Source organism: Fundulus heteroclitus, unplaced genomic scaffold (assembly GCF_011125445.2).
Source record: "Fundulus heteroclitus isolate FHET01 unplaced genomic scaffold, MU-UCD_Fhet_4.1 scaffold_370, whole genome shotgun sequence".
NCBI classification, from domain to species: domain Eukaryota; kingdom Metazoa; phylum Chordata; class Actinopteri; order Cyprinodontiformes; family Fundulidae; genus Fundulus; species Fundulus heteroclitus.
In genome coordinates, this window is record NW_023396782.1 from 57,760 (window position 1) to 74,548 (window position 16,789).

The 16,789-nt window shown below is 43.6% G+C and overlaps 1 protein-coding gene across 1 annotated transcript; it reads right to left on the reverse strand.

The window, feature by feature from the left end:
• Positions 1-498: 498 nt before the first annotated feature.
• LOC118560055 (bone morphogenetic protein receptor type-1A-like) lies at positions 499-16,369 on the reverse strand. The gene is made up of 11 exons (XM_036130693.1): positions 16,136-16,369; positions 14,158-14,320; positions 13,820-13,922; positions 12,774-12,873; positions 12,607-12,694; positions 11,493-11,628; positions 11,071-11,263; positions 6,318-6,615; positions 5,948-6,123; positions 837-967; positions 499-681 (listed from the first exon to the last, which is right to left on the reverse strand). The coding sequence occupies exons 1-11, from the start codon at positions 16,197-16,199 to the stop codon at positions 556-558; spliced, it is 1,578 nt and encodes a 525-aa protein (XP_035986586.1). The 5' UTR covers positions 16,200-16,369; the 3' UTR covers positions 499-555.
• Positions 16,370-16,789: the final 420 nt, after the last annotated feature.

Consider the following 16,789-nt stretch of genomic DNA (forward strand, 5'->3'; position numbering starts at 1 on the left):
TGAAGCCCCGCCCCTACAGATACCACCTGACCTGACAGAGACAGGAAGTGGACAGACAGAAAGAGGACGGCAGATGTTCTCCTGGACTCCACAGAGCTCCCAGGTGAAGCTCTGTTTCTGACAGAAACATTTATTTCCACGTTTCAGTTCTCAGGTCATCAGAGGAGCTGATTTAGTTCAGAGAGAAGCTGCTGGAAGATGCAGATATTTTCCTTTATGGCAGCAGAACTCAGTCCTGAAGAGGAAACAGAGAAGAACTCCTCTGGCTGCTTCTCTCCGTTCATATCGTCTCAGTTCAGGGATTTTTATTGTCTTTTCCGGCTTTCACAGAAAGCGTCGAGCCCGGCTGTCTTAGTCTGGATGAAGAACCAGGAGGAGGAGGAGGAGGAGCTCAGTTCAGCTCTGAGGAAGCTCTTTAACCTCCCAGTTCCTCCTCCTCTTCCTCCTCCAGATGAAGGAGGCAGCCTGGGAGCAGCGGTCCGGTCTGATCCAGTCCAGGTTGAGTCGGTTAATCTGGATGCAGCAGAGGAAGGAGGAGGATGAGGAGGAGGTTCTTCAGATCTTCATGTCCTGGGACTCCACCATCTTGGCCAGCGTCTTCTTCACTCTGAGGATGGTGAGGCGGGAGGCGGGGTTGTGGGCCCAGCACTCTGACATCAGCTTCAGCATGGCTCGAAGGCACTAAGGAAACAACAAGATGACTTCAGGAACATGTTTTCAGCCTCCAGGACTTATTTACCCTCCTGATCCAGCCTGGTACCAACATTAATGGACCCATGGCTTTAATCAGAACCTCCTGGAGCCCCAGCAGGAGGACCTTCCATCTACAGTCTCACCTCGTCACTGTTCCAGCGGTTGGACACCGTGGGTCGAAGTCCTTTAACACAAACCACCTCCAGCATGTCTTCATAGGAGGGTTCTGAGGTCACCATGTTGAAATATGGCAGCTGGTAGTCCTCCACCATACCTGAAGAGAGAGAAAACACCTTCAGTCAGCGGATCCTCCCTGTTCTGATGGGTTCTGTTCAACATCCAACCCACAGAGGCCAGAACTTCTTCATATGAAGGGCTGAAGCTGCTGAGATAAGGAATAAGTAACCAAAGACTGTCAGGAGAAGCTGAACCTGAAGCGGTCTCAGGTTAGTTTAAACTGGTGATAAAATGAGTTTAAAACGTTAAAGTAATTCTTGATTATGAGATCATACAAGTTACTATAAATTAGAAACTTATATAGATAACATGAGGGAAAAAAAACAAAAAAAATTTGATGAAAAAGTGGATTTTTAAAGGCTTTTTAGCACAAGGCTCATTAAAAATGTTGCACCGGATGTCACGTCACCGATAACTTAGTTCGATGACACGAGCTGATCTGCTGACTTAGTAACAAGTTACTTCCTGGTTCCAAACTCGCTTTTCACAAACACAAACAAACGGATTAAACGTGGTTAAAAAGTGTGTCGTCTACGGTTGCTTAAATACAAACAAAGATAACGTCTCCTTACACACACTTCCAAACCAGAAACCTCCTGGAGGTGAGAAAATCCTCGCTGAATAGAAACGCCAAGTATGGAGAACCCGAGCTGATTGTGTCAGACCACCAAAATTCTACGCCACTTATGCCTGGAATTCTCGTGTCATTTGTAGTGACCATTTCACAGCAGTATAAAGGCGTTACTGAAGCCTGATGCCGTTCCAACAATCTTCAAGAGGGGCGCACTTGTCTTGTCTTCAGGTTCCGGCAATCTGTCACCGGCAAGTCAGCCAAATCAGACAGATTCATTGCATACTCAACCGCATGACGGGGCCACCTAGTAATAGGTGCCTCCCATGCAAATGCATGGAGGCACCTATTACTATGTACCTCTAGATGCGTCTCTTTATTCTTTATTATTCGGACTGTGCGGCCCAAACCGTAGCATGCACCCCACAATATAGGTATCAAAACGTGCAGCTCGATCGTTGGATGTCTGCTATTACTTTTATTGGGGTTTCGAGTTACCATGGCGGCGTAATTTGCGAAAACCCCCACCCAAAAGTCCAATAGTAATGAATGAAGTCAGGTAGAAAGAAATTCTCAAAAAAGCCTCCAAATGACCATTTTCAACGCTTTACTGTTGTCATACTTTCCCCTCCAAACACCGTTTAACTTACAGTTTGTAAATATATCTTTGATTAACTCAGAAGTGAAAACAGGATGTGGATATATTTTATGTTTTTTTACAGTTACTCCTCACACTTAGACGAAGCTGTACGCGTAGCCGCTGCCCGGAGGCGCCGCCGGAAGATTAGCATCTTGATCAGCATTATGAACTTTGAGGATGCATCATTATCCTCAAAGCTTATGTCCAAAAATCAGCAGAATCATTGTTTATAATGGAAGTCTATGGCGGAATCCTCAAACACCGTTTTCAAAGATTTCACAAATCCAAACAACTTTAGCCTACTCACTAAATTTTTACTCTATGTAGACAAATTATACACCAAAATGTAGGTATTTTTGTCAGGATTCTGAAAATGTAAACCTCATTGGTGTGGGATTTATAGATTTCTCGCACATCACCGCAAAGCGCCAAAAGTCCAAACTCTCCACATGATCCACTTTTTTACATCGTTGTCAAGCCTACACTGATATTTGTGCAAAAATAAAAATAAGCACAGTGGTCACTGACGGCGAAATAATTATTTTGATATCTCATACTTTTTCAGTTATAGGGATTTGTTCGTGAGCCTGTTTAGGGCATATTCGTAAAAAATCTCCTTTATTTCTTTATTTTTTGCACCTTTATTAAAGTATTTCCAACAAAAACACAGTCTTGTGTTAATCCATTACGAATTAAACGCAGTAAATATTACGCCTGCAGCACTTATTCTTCCAGAGATATAGGGTGTTGCATCCCTATTGTATGGTACAGAGGGAAGGTGTCTGCCTTCCATGCAATACATCGATGGATCAAATCCTGGCGTGGGAGGCTTAGGGTATTAATTTTTTTATCCCCACAATGTAAATATCAAAATGTGCGTCTTGATCCTGTGAGGTGTGCTTTTTGTACTACACGCCATTTTGAGTTACCATGGCAACGTAATTAGTGAAAAACCACGCCCAAAAATACCATAGAAATGAATGGGCTCTATGTTTAATCCAGTCTGTGGCCTATGCATTAGAAATATGCATGCATACTATGCATCCCATCTGTGGGAAATAGCTCTACCCACCATTTTGGTCAAATGTTGAGTGCTGGTCCCACATTTGGTGAGGCTGTGTTGCTAAAGGAGGCCGGTCTGACCCATGACCTTTGATTAACTTTAGTATTTTCTCCCTTTTTGAGGCACTTCCCACTAAGGGATTTAAACCAAACTAACAGAGTATCATCACCCGGTGATCCTATACACAACCATGTTAGAGGCTAACGATTAGCATATTGCTAACCGGAAGTAGCTCCAGGAAGATAATACCAACTTCTGCTTAGCCAGGTTTGTATTGGCTTTACAGAGAAAGCTCCACAATAAATCTGGCCCACATCGGTTAAAGCATCTCCAAGTTATAAGATATCTTATACCCATTTTAACCCCTTTTTGCCCCTGCTACGTGCTGCAGAAATGTTCCAGAAACAGCAAAATCCCATAATCCACCCAGTCCCCCACATGATAAAGCTAATGATGAATAAAACAGAGGGCTGCAGCTGTCAGTGTGTTTCCATGATAACTGAACTCTGCTGGCCAGGGGCTCCTAGGAGATCAGGGACATGCTCCATTGGCTTAGCATGACACCTTTTGATGCCCACTGCGGGGGCTGTGAAGAATGTAGGAATCTGAGATTCGCAAAGTTAATTCCTGTTAATATTTTTTACGGTACGCACCACGTGGCAGGCCCCATCTAAATTTTATAATATCTTATTGCTATTTGATTACCTGAAAATGCCTAAAATATACCATTTATTTATTAGTTCAATTCAATCACACTCAATGACAGAATTTAGGCAAGGTCTGTTAATGATAAACAGTCCGCTTCAGTTAACTGTCTGATTCTATCATTACAGTTATTAAATGCTGCACTGGTGGATGAGAGATGCTCAGCAGCAGCTAAAGTTGCTTGTGGTGATGACATCAATGTTATTCCTAACCTTATCATAAATGAGCCAGTTGAAAAACAGGGTTAGTTAGTTATTATTCACTAATTAGGTCATAATTAATAACATGAATGAAACTTTATGGTTAAAGAACTAAGCTCCTATTCCTATTTCTAACTTTCCTCAGCTTCGATTGAAAGGGCTAATAATCCACTGAATTGAATTTGAAATCATATAATCCCAACTCCGGCTTCCTTTTTTTTACTACAGCCTCGCTCAGCTCTGGGTTATTAAGTACAATTCCGGGAACACATGATACTGAGACACTGTGGTTTGTGCTGAATGTACGTCTTTTTGTTTTATGTTCTGTTTTGGCGAATTTCAGCCATCATTAGGAATGCCCCCAACCATTCCTATGAACTGTCATCCAGAACAGGGCGATTACAGGCCCCGATTCCAATTATACACCAGCAACCCATTTCGTTTATTCTCCTAAAATGTTTTTCTCAGACTTACCCGAATCGTAACAGACGCTAGCGCTGTCTTTCGTGTTAAAATCATCACTTTCTGAATTGCCATGTGAACTTGTCGTTGTGTACTCCATTGTACTCTATGTAGTGTAGTCTGAGCTGTCAACAAACTACATCACTGTACCACGTGACCCAAATTGTGGATTTTATGTCTAGCTGTTTCCAAGGGCCAACTTTTAGTCCCCGAAAACAAACATTTAACGGCGCAATCACGGTTCTGATGCCAATTTTTTTGAAAATATGGTTACTAATGCATGTATTCCGAGTTGGCTAATCTTAGAATCATGTTTCCCGAAAGCAAACTATAGAAAAACAGGAGACAAGCTTGAAGAAACAGGATTTAGTGGTATTAACTGTTGGGTTGTTGAAGGATCTGACTATCTCTGGCGGTTAGAGTCCAACCATCTGCTGCTCAGAGCATCCATGCCTGTCAGCCAATCAGGTGACAGCAGTGAAGCCTAACCCTAGCTTCACAAACTCATATTCTGTTAACAACAACGTTAGCTTCATTACTGTAGAACCAGGGACAAATAAGGACAAATGTATAAGGCTAACGCTAACCAACAGCTGTCAGTCTGTGTGCTGCATGAAGACCATGTGCAGCGATGGATGTTAGAGGGGATAGTCAGGGAGGAACTGGGCCCACTAATCAGTCCTGGACTTTGACTCGACCGACCCACAACAATCCGTAAGTTGAAAGTCATCAGCACCCGGTACCAGTGAATTAAATCATGGCTCATGACACTTTATTATCCTTACATCAAAATCTCTGATGTTGACTAGATGTTAAGAGAAGCACAACGCTGAGATGTTTTCTAACCTTAAGTATTAGATAAATGAAGATCTCATCACCATGCTGTCCCTCTTTGCTGATTCCACTACTTCCATTTCTCTTGCTGGTTGGCATCCAAGTTAAAGACGCGCTGTTGCCACCTAGTGGACTGCAGTGTTAAATGATTAAGCAGGGGATTAGGGGCATTTTTTATATATTTGCAAGGTCTTGATGTATAGTCATGTGTCATAAATAACACAGCGGTTCTGAATGCTGACAACGAAGTTGATCTATGACTAAAGTCTGATATGGAGTGAAATTGAACATCAGAGGAACTATGATGCAATTCGGCTGCAGTTCACCACTTCACCATCGGTGGCACCAGTTTCTCAATCTCCAAAACAAGCGTACGCCTGGGTCAGAGTTACTGTAAGTAACGGCACATTCTGATGTCAAGTTTTTCTTTAAACATCTCTAACTTTAATGGAAAGTGATGCAAGATTTAATCCCCATTCTGTGTGTACACCAGTTTTCTAAATGAGGCCCTGAACACGTTGGCAGCTGATCAGAGTGGTTACCTCCGGTGACGCAGCGTCTGGTCATCTCCCAGACCACCAGGCCGTAGCTGTACATGTCGGCCATGATGTAGGCCTGGAAGTGGTTCTTGTTGAGGCTCTCGTCCAGGACCTCCGGGGCCATGTAGCGTCTCGTCCCGACCCGGGTGCTCAGAGGAATGTCCACCTCGCTGGTGTCGCTGTAGCAACACAGGAGACAGATTAATAACCTGAGCTACATCAGAGTGACCTGTGGTGAATCCTTCACTAAACAACCATCAGGAAGATGTTTTTCCTGAGTTCATGCTTCAGAGGATGAAAGATAAAAAAAGACAGACGCATCTCAGCTTAAAAACAGGAAACCCGTCAGGTCACCTCTAACTCATGAGATCACCTGTTGAACTTGACAGCAAGGCCCAGGTCGGCGATGCAACAGGTGCCGTTCTTCTTCACCAGGATGTTCTTGCTCTTCAGGTCTCGGTGGGCGATGGCGGGCTTGCCCTGCGTGCCGTAGATCTCCGTGTGCAGATGGCAGAGGCCGCAGGCGGCGGAGTAGGCCAGTCTGAGCAGCGCCGGAGCGTCCAGAGTGTTCACCTTCAGGTAGTCGTACAGAGAGCCGTTCTCATGGTAGTCTGTGATGAGGAAGAGCTGCGTGAAGGCACCAGAACCCTTGATGTCGGCTGCGATGAAGCCTGCAGAACAAAATGACAGAGAACAAAAAGTTAAAAGCTGAAATAACAACAACCAATGCAGAGCAGAGTAGTAGGAGAACTCAACAGAGTGAGAAAAATAGACCCTGATGTCCTCCAGCAGCCTAAACCTATAGCAGTAAAACTATAGAGGTAGCTCAGGGTAACATGAGCCACTCTGACTATAAGCTTTGTCACAAAGGAAAGTTTTAAGATTAGTCTTAAAAGTAGACGGGGTGTCTGCCTCACGGACCAAAACTGGGAGTTGGTTCCACAGGAGAGGAGCCTGATAGCTAAAGGATCTGCCTCCCATTCTACTTTTAGAGACTCTAGGAACCACCAGCAGACCTGCAGTCTGGGAGCGAAGTGCTCTCTTAGGAACATACGGGGTAATCAGAGCTCTGATATATGATGGAGCTTGATTATTAAGGGCTTTATACGTTAGAAGAAGAATTTTAAATTCTATTATTGATTTAACAGGAAGCCAATGATGGGAAGCTAAAATTGGAGAAATATGATCCTTCTTGTTGATTTTCATCAGAACTCTTGCTGCAGCATTTTGGATCAGCTGAAGGCTTTGAACTGCATTTTGTGGATATCTTGATAGTAAAGAATTACAATAGTCCAGCCTTGAAGTAACAAATGCATGGACTAGTTTTTCAGCATCACTCCTGGACAGAATGTTTCTAATATGCGATTTAAATGACATGTCTTGGTCGAAAATAATACCAAGATTTTTTACTTTATTACCAGAGGCCAAGTTAATGCCATCCAGATTAAGTGATTGGTTAAGAATTTAATTTTTTGAGGACTCTGGCCCAAAGATTACAACTTCTGTCTTGTCAGAATTTAAATGCAGGAAATTTAAAGTCATCCAGCTTTTGATGTCATCAAGACATGACTGCAGTTTAAGTAATTGATTGCATTCATCAGGATTTATGGATAAATATAGCTGAGTGTCATCAGCATAACAGTGGAAATTAATCCCATGCTGTCTGATAATTTTGCCAATCGGAAGCATATATATAGTAAAGAGAATTGGTCCAAGGACTGAACCCTGTGGTACTCCACAGGTGACCCTAGAGTTTGAGGAAGATTTATTATTAACATGAACAAACTGGAATCTGTCCGACAGATAAGATTTAAACCAGCCAAATGCTTTCCCCTTAATCCCTACAGTATGTTCAAGTCTTTGTAGGAGAATATTGTGATCAACTGTATGAAATGCAGCACTGAGATCTAACAGGACAAGTATAGACACAAGTCCATTATCTGAGGCCATGAGAATATCATTAGTGACCTTCACCAGAGACGTTTCAGTGCTATGATGAGCTCTGAAGCCTGACTGAAACTCCTCAAGTAGGTCATTACTTTGTAAATGTTCACAAAGTTGATGAGCAACTACTTTCTCAAGAATTTTAGATAAGAAAGGAAGATTGGATATAGGTCTGTAATTTACTAACTCATCTTGATCAAGAGATGGTTTCTTAAGTAAAGGTTTAATAACAGCTACTTTAAAAGCCTGTGGTACATATCCATTTACTAAGGATAGATTAATCATGTCTAAAATAGGACCACTGTTCAGAGGGAATACTTCCTTAAACAACTTGGTTGGGATTGGGTCTAACATACAGGTAGAAGGTTTAGATGAAGCTAAAATTTTAGATAGCTTAGAAAGCTCTACTGCTTTTAAACAGTTCAGACACTGCGCAGGTTCTAAAGATTCCTCCAACGCTGCCTGACTTACTGAGGACGAGGTAATCATGTTTGGGAGGATGCCAATTATATTATTTTTAATGGAATAAATTTTATTTATGAAGAATCCCATAAAATCATTACTGCTAAGAGCTAAGGGAATCGATGGATCAATGGAGCTGTGACTCTGTGTAAGTTTGGCAACTGTACCGAAGAGAAAGCTAGGATTATTCTTATTCTCCTCAATTAATGATGAAAAATATGCTGCTCTAACTCTGCGAAGGGTCTTGTTATACAACAATAGACTGTCCCTCCAGATTAAGCAGGATTCCTCTTGGTGTGTAGAGCGCCATTTTCTCTCCAATTTCCTAACATTGTGCTTCAAGGAATGCAGCTCTGAATTAAACCAGGGAGCCAGCTTCCTGTGATTAATCACCTTTTTATCAAGGGAGCTACGTTGTCTAATGCAAAATGCAATGAGGAAGTCACACCGTTAGCAAAGGTGTCGATTTGTGAATGGGAAGAAACAACATTGCTACTATCTGCAGGGTATTTCTGCAATACTGACAATATTAAAAGGGGGACAGACTCTTTAAAGTTTGATGCAGCATTGTCCGATAAAGATCTACTATAATGGAACCCTCTTTTGGGGGTGGAGAACTCAGTTAGATTAAACTCAAATGTTATTAAAAAATGATCAGACAGGACAGGGTTGTGAGAGAATACTGTTAATTCTTCACAATCAATGCCATATGTCAGAACAAGGTCTAAAGTATGGAGCCAAGAGTGCGTCGGTTTACGCACATTTTGAGCAAAACCAATTGAATCTAGGATAGTTTTAAAGGCTACACTAAGGTTATCACATTCAGTGTCAACATGGATGTTAAAGTCACCCACTATAATAACCTTGTCAGTATTTAACACCAAATCAGATAAGAAGTCTGACAACTAATCCAAAAACTGAGTGTAAGGGCCTGGTGGACGATACAAAACAACAAACAGAAGAGGTTTTATTGCTTTACAGTTTGGATGAGGGAAACTGAGGGTTAAATGTTTAAAAGAACTGTAATTATTAATTGGCCTGGGACTAATTAATAAATCAAGCTGAAAGATGGTTGCCACTCCTCCTCCTATTCCCACAGATATGGGAATGTGGAAATTTTAATAATTGGAGAGAGTTGACTCATTTATACTAACGTAGTCCTCTTGTAGCCAGGTTTCTGTGAGACAAGCACCAGCGTGAATACTATCTTACTGTATTTACTCTTATCCTTAGCCAGCAGTTTCAGGTAAGATTCTATGTCGCCCGTTCTGGCCCCTGGCAAGCATTTAACTATGGTCCCTGGTGTCTCTAGTGCCACTTTTGGTTCGCTAAATAAAGTTACTCTATGTGGCTCCGCGCTAGAAAAGGAGCAGCTATCAGCTGGTTTTTCCACAGCACGGAGCCAGGTCTCCAGTTCTGACACCCTCGCCTCCAAAGCTACAAAAATGCTACATTTATTACATGTAACATTATCATTAAAGGGGGCAGATGAATAACTGAACATCTGACACAGAGAGCAGGAGATAAGGGGAGACTTAGTCAGAGACGGAGAAGCGGAGGGAAGAGTAGGGGAGGAAGCCATTGTGGAGCTAAAGCTAGGCTAACGACTTCTTACCACACCAAGAAAAGCAAACCATGTCAAACACGAGGAGTTCCCAAACGTGATGTGCAGCAACATAGAATGTTTTTTAAATGTGCTTAAGTGTTAGAAACAGATAGATGTCATATCAAATAAATTAAAGATAAAATCGAAGGTGTAGAACACCAAACCACAATTCACAACGCAGTAACAGAAAACAGGAAGTGACACAATACGCCTCACCGCGAACAGGAAGTGACATCGAATGTAGAGGTCCTCCTCCTTGAATGAGGAGATTATAAACAAAATAATAAAAGTAAGCCCAGACAGTATTATACGTAACACTCTGGGTTCCTTCATTCTAGGACCATCTGTGTCTCTGGGACAAAATCTGATCTTTAATTATCACCACAGAAATGTTCTGTATCAACATTTATACTAAGTCTTTGAATTTCAGCATCTGTTGTGTTTTAAATTGTATTTTATGCATGTATTACTAATGTATTTTAGCCCTACTTCCCTTCTCCTAAGTGGTTACTCCACTTGTCATGCCTCCATTGTAAATAAGAACTTGTTCTTAATGACTTGCCTGTAAAAATAAAGGCATAATAAAAAGCAGCTTAAATTCAATATCTATAAGTCTCACATCTTATAGGAAAACAATATTTCTATTGTTTCAGTGAGTGCAATTATCTTTTTTCACGTTTGATCCAAACATTTGAGTTTCAAACACTTGCAGAGGCAATTATTCTGACAGATTTTTTTTAAATCAAGTTATTTGTAGATAAATTGTTTTACAAAAATGTCCATTCTGAAGTTAGCCAACAAAAAATATTCATCATGTTGTTTCTATCCAAAGATTTCAGTTTCAAAAACTTGCAGCAACATTGACTCTGAAAGTTTTTTGTGGAAAAATTGCTTTACATGTCTCTGGGATAAAAACTGATCTTTAGTGATTGCCACAGAAATGTTCTGTATCAACGTTTTTTTCATTAATCATTAACAATCCTTGCTTCCTATAGTACATTTGTTTTGTTTATTCTATATTTCTACATTTACAGATATCAGCTGTATTTTTTTTTAATGTGCAGCACCTCATCACCAAAGCATATTCCATGCTCAGAGAACCTGAGGAACCTACCGAGGATGTTCTCGTGTCTCATCAGGACCGTCTGGTAGATCTCGGTCTCCCTGAACCAGCTGGCCTCCTCGCGGGTGAAGAACACTTTGACAGCCACCTTCTCTCCTCTCCAGCGGCCGAGCCACACCTCGCCGTAGCGACCCTTCCCGATCTGACGAACCATCTGGATCTGCTTGGCGATGGTTCGCTGGACCTGGAGAAAGCAAACGTCACGTTGATTAAACGCAACATTTAGGTTTCTGAAATGATCTTTACAGGAGGTCTGATGATATAACTCTACATCTACAGTCCTGACTCATTTATGTTTAAATAAGGAACGTCTAAAGTCCAGGTCGTTGGTGTCTAACCCAAACTTCCTGAAAGAAGAACCAAACTTTCAGTGTAAAGCTGATGTTTCAGCTGGGTGTAGTTGTGCTTCCTACCAGCAGGGGGAGCCCTGAGCCGCTGCCGGAGCTCTGGGACTGGTGGATGAGGTCTTTGAGGGACTCTCCTCCTCGGATGAAGACCTCCTGCTCCAAGTCTTTGGGAAAACGATCCCGCTCCGTCTGCCACTTGTACCTGAAGACACAGGCGCAGTTTTTATTGGTCATTTAGAACGTTTCCACGTTCCTTTTTAATAACGCTGCTATAATTTAAATTACTAGGACTTGGATCACATGTCGGGGAAGATTCTCAGTCATCCAGGTCATGGTCATTCCAAAAAAAGTAAAAACCAAAGCAACTGGACTTGTTTTCCGTAGTTGAAGACGTTTTGCTTCCTGTCCAGGAAGCGAAACGTCTTCAACTACGGAAAACAAGGTTGAATCTGCATGTTATCTAAGCCATTACAAGGCCTTTGTTTGGGCAGTGGTATAAAGCTTGGTACTCCACATTACTCTAGACCTTTTGAATTGAGAAAGCTTCCTGGAGAGGAAGCGAAACGTCATGGATTACAGTTTGGTCTCTGGATCAACTCAGATCAGCTGTTTTAAATAATAAAGAGCTGGAGTGGATTATTTTTACTCTAAATAAAGAACTTTTAGAGCAAAGTTGGACACCTTTGATAACTGTATGTTTCTGGTAAAAACTAAAAGTTTTTATTTAATGGATCAAAGATTAAAACTTCAAAAAGTTTCACCTTAAGAGTCAAAACTGGGCAGAATTGATTTTCTTTCTTCACTAAACCACGTGGACCTGTTCTGGTGAAACAGTATAAAGTGGTAGGAACCCTGGTTCTGTCATCATCTTTCTCACTGAACTGCTCCAAATGACTAAATGTTCCTGGGATCTGGTTCTGGAGGTCTAGATGAAGATAGAAAAACCCAATCAGGGTCCAGATGTGGGAACAGCAGCAGAGAGACCGAAGGTCTCCCCCAGCTTCTACAGAAGGAGGACGGGACTCTGGCTGGAGACAACATGGAGGGTCCGACAGGCTCAGTGAGGACTCAGCAGACCCGGATCAGTTCTGGCAGCAGACCCGGATCAGTTCTGGCAGCAGAACCGGATCAGTTCTGGCAGCAGACCAGGATCAGTTCTACAGTCCAGCTGAGGTCGTACCTGTAGTAGAAGACGATGGTGAGGCAGATCAGGGTGCAGCAGCACACCGTCATTGAGATGATGAAGGCCAACCAATGAGAGCTGCTCTCTGCAGAAACAAACAGATCCGTCAGAACCGAGGTCCAGGTTCTCCAGAACCCCTGATCCCAGATCAGCTGGGAACCCACCCATGGGAAGCTCAGGCGGCAGCGTGGGCCTCAGGTCCTCGTTACAGAAGTTTGTGTTGCAGCACTCGATGGTCCTCCTGGTCTGAGCGTTGGGAGAGTCCTGCCAATCACAGCAGTCGACCAATCAGAGAGCAGAACAGACCCGTTCGGGTCAAACAGGAAGGATGAAGGTTTCACATCAGGAAGAGTCCAACTTTTTTTTTTTTTTTTTTTTACTTTTTTTTTTTTTTTATTGAATATATAGAAAAACAATAACAATCTCAATTAACAAGTCAATAACAAATATTTCAATACAATTAGAAATATCACAACTCCTGCTTTTGAAAAATACAGTTAAATACAAAGGCTGGAACAAAGTATAAAATAAAATAAAATGAATAAAAATAAATAAAATAATAATAGTAGTTAAAATAAATTAATCCGTGGGGACTACCAACTGAAAATCTTCAATTAACTTAAACAATTTAATTGCATTTAAATTTTGCATCTTTCTCAGACATCTTTTGAAAAGGGAAAGTTCGTTTTTGAGAGCAGAGATTGAGAGGGAGCATTTTGCATAACGACATTTATGGATATAATACTTTGTTACAATTATTAGAATATTGATTAAAAATTCCAAATTTTTTTCTTTAATGGATAAACCGAATTGAATGTTTTGCAAGGAAATAAAATCTATATTTATTGTTTTAGAAGACAGAAAGTTCCGAAGTTGATCCCATAAGTTTAATACTTCTTTACATTCATAAAAAAGATGTTTGGAAGAGTCCAACTTTAACTTCAGCTGAATGCAACTAGACGTTAATCTGCTCTGAGATCAGCTTCTACATGAAACAACGCTGCACCTGAGCATGTCACTTCCTGTCTGAGCGTGCCACTTCCTGTCTGAGCAGGTCACTTCCTGCCTGAGCGTGTCACTTCCTGTCTGAGTGTGTCACTTCCTGTCTGAGCAGGTCACTTCCTGTCTGAGCAGGTCACTTCCTGTCTGAGCAGGTCACTTCCTGTCTGAGCAGGTCACTTCCTGTCTGAGCAGGTCACTTCCTGCCTACCTTGCACTGGAAGTGGGAGCCTTCGTACTTCATGCAGCCGGAGGTGAGCTGAACTTCTCCGTGCTCGTCTTCCTCGATGATGGCGAAGCACTGACCGTTGGTCCTGAACACATCAGACCCGCTGTTAGTCACAGCTTTGAACCAGAACCAAGTCAGAACCAAACCCAGAACCCTGACCTGAGGAGAACTTTGGGTCTGATCTGCAGAGTCTGCTGCAGCTCTCTGATCTTCACCTGAGATACTTTAGAACATCAGCCTCTCATTATCTAATCACTGTGTCCTGGTTCTGGTCCTGGTTCTGTTCTGGGACCCGTTCTCCTGATGGGGGCTCTACTCACTGGCAGGTGTTGTTGGTGGCGTCGTCAGGACAGTGTCCAGAGCAGAAGCAGCTGAGGAACCGAGGCAGATCCTCGGGGGCGATGGTGGAGTCCTCTCCGGGACGCCGGGCCTCAGGATTCACACCGGTACCCTGCAGAACGTGGTCCGGGTTCTGACCTGCAGCTGGAGGAGACAGAACCACATGTACAGCTGGGCTGATGCACAAAGATCCTATCAGTTAAAATGAGAAACAGGAGGCTGAACTCCTGTCAGAACTCAGGATCTGTGGTTTCATCACCATGAAGGTCGGGTTCTCCGGTTCTTCCTGCAACTTTTATAATTTTCTGCAGATTTCTGAACCGTTTGTGAAACATTTTGCAGACGCAGCAGATTAAACTGACCCCAGGTTGACCAGAGCGCCTCCTGCTGGAGGAGAACCAGGACATGCTGGGAGGAGCAGCAGGAGGTGAAGAACAGGTTTTTCTCTCATTTTAGGTCCAGTGGTTCTGATTTTCTGGACTTTCACCTCAAACTGACCCAGATTAACATTTCATAGTAAAACACTCGATGATGCAGGACATGAAGCTCTAATGTTTCCAGGTTCTGATGTCAGATGTTGCTGCAGAACATCAGGAACCAGAGGAACCAGCTTAGATCCGCTGGTTCCTTTAACTTGACAGAACCTTAGTTTGATGAAAGAATCTTCTTTTTTGTAGCTTCATGCAGGTCTGGTTCCACCCGTCCAGAAGAAGCTGGAGGTAAAACTAAGCAGCCAGGAATTCAGCTCTACCAGAACCCTCAGAGTGAGACCTCTGTCCTCCAGTTCATCAGGATCTCTGACTGCAGCTCCATCAATAACCTGATCTAATCAGCTGAGGTCTGACTGCCTCTGATTGGCTGGGAGTCGTCCTGTCGGGCTCTCTGATTGGCTGCTGCCTCCGTCTACGTGTGTTTAATGGCAGCGTCAGTCAGAGCGGAGCCTGAGGTCTGGCAATGCATGCTGGGTAACTCAGCAGCTTTATCTATGCTCCATGTGAGCGGCTGACATCAGAGGCTGGTACCGAGGTCCACAGAACCTCCTCAGACCGAAACCGCTTCAGAAGTTCTGCAGGAGACCCGTCTGCAGGGAGATCAGACCTCAGACCAGAACATCAGGTCTCCAGAACCATGACCTGTCAGTCATCTTCAGGGTTTATCCAGCAGAACCTCAGCCTGCAGACAGAACCTCAGACCAGAACCTCATCATGGCTGAACGTGAGGAACCGAAGCAGGTCCATTATTTCAGGTTCTGTCTGGCAGACCAGCGGTTCTCTCTCAGAACCAGAGCCGGGCCGCTGCTCCGTGGCACTCTGAGGGAAACGGACCGGGCTTCAAAGGCTGAATGAGCCTCTGGGGGAATGGAGGATATTTCCGGAGAACAATGGCTGTTTGGGTCGCTTAGCGCCGCTGACAGATCGGACCGGGCCATACAGGAAACGGTTTATGAGTGAGAGGAAGAGAGAGCGGCAACAATCAGCTCAACAGCTTCCTGAGGAGGAGGAGGAGGAGGAGGAGGAGGAGGAGGAGGAGGAGGAGGAGCGACCCGACTGGAGGCAGAACCGGGCCTAAAACCAGCAGCTCCTCTGCTGCAGAGAAACGGACCTGGACCCGTTTCCCTCAGCAGGTCAGAGTTTTAGGAACCAGTGAAACCCGTTTAGCTCCAGACGAGTCCGATTAGTCTGCTGAAGGATTCTTTACACAGAACTCTGGGTTCTGACCGGGCCTGTACAGAACCTTTGTGCTGATGAGATCATTTACCGGTTCTGTTGGAGCGGGGAGCTGAACACCAACCTGGTTCTACTGGTTCATACAGATTTCTGTTGTCTCGGTTCTGGTCTGATGATTCCAGCTTTAGCTCCAGGGACCAGAACCACAGAACCAGGGGTTCTGGGTGTTTGGATCTCCTAGTCAGAGCTGATACTCCTGGACTTAACAGAGAAACTGGACCTTAAATCTTACCGTGGGTTCTTAGAACCAGCAGGACAGCAGCAACCATCACGGCCAAACTGGACAGAACCGCCATCCTGCAGCCAGAACCGGGTCCAGAACAGCACAGCAGCTTCAGAGAGTCGTGGGTCCACAGCAGAACCAGCAGCGGTTCTGATGAAGCAGCAGAGAAGGTCCGAGAAGAAACGAGGAGGTCAAGAAGCAATCAGAACATCAGGTTCTCCTGGGTTTCACTGGTTCTGAAGGTCCAAACGCCTGGAACAGGGAGACAAAGATCAGAGTTAATGAAAGCTGAAGCTCTAACATTTTACTGAAAGTTCTGATTCAGCAAACGGGTCAGATCCAGAACCAGTACATTTACAGCAGCAGCAGCTGGAGTCTGTTCACTCCAACCAGAACTTCCAGGTTCTGCAGAACAAACCCAACGGGTCCAGATGGTCCACTGACCTTCTAGAAGCCTTCAGAGCTTCCAGAACGGAGCTAAACTCCTGCTGCTCCGATCCAAACGGGCTTTTCTTCTGCTGACAGCGGTTCTGATGGTCCAGAACCGTCTTGGTGTCGGTTTATTTCAGGACATGAAACACAGTTCCACCAGAGAGCAGACAGAACCTGCTGGTTGATCCCATCAGTTCACTCGTAGAACCTCCAGGAGGAACCAGCTGAGAA

Bases quoted from the DNA above. Each gene is read 5' to 3' on its own strand.
- LOC118560055 (XM_036130693.1), bottom strand. From the start codon at position 16,199: ATGGCGGTTCTGTCCAGTTTGGCCGTGATGGTTGCTGCTGTCCTGCTG. The intron at 14,321-16,135 runs GTAAGATTTAAG...TGTCTCCTCCAG, and splicing joins GCTGGTTCTAAGAACCCACG to CTGCAGGTCAGAACCCGGAC. The intron at 6,124-6,317 runs GTGATCTCATGA...GTGTTGCTACAG, and splicing joins CTTGCTGTCAAGTTCAACAG to CGACACCAGCGAGGTGGACA.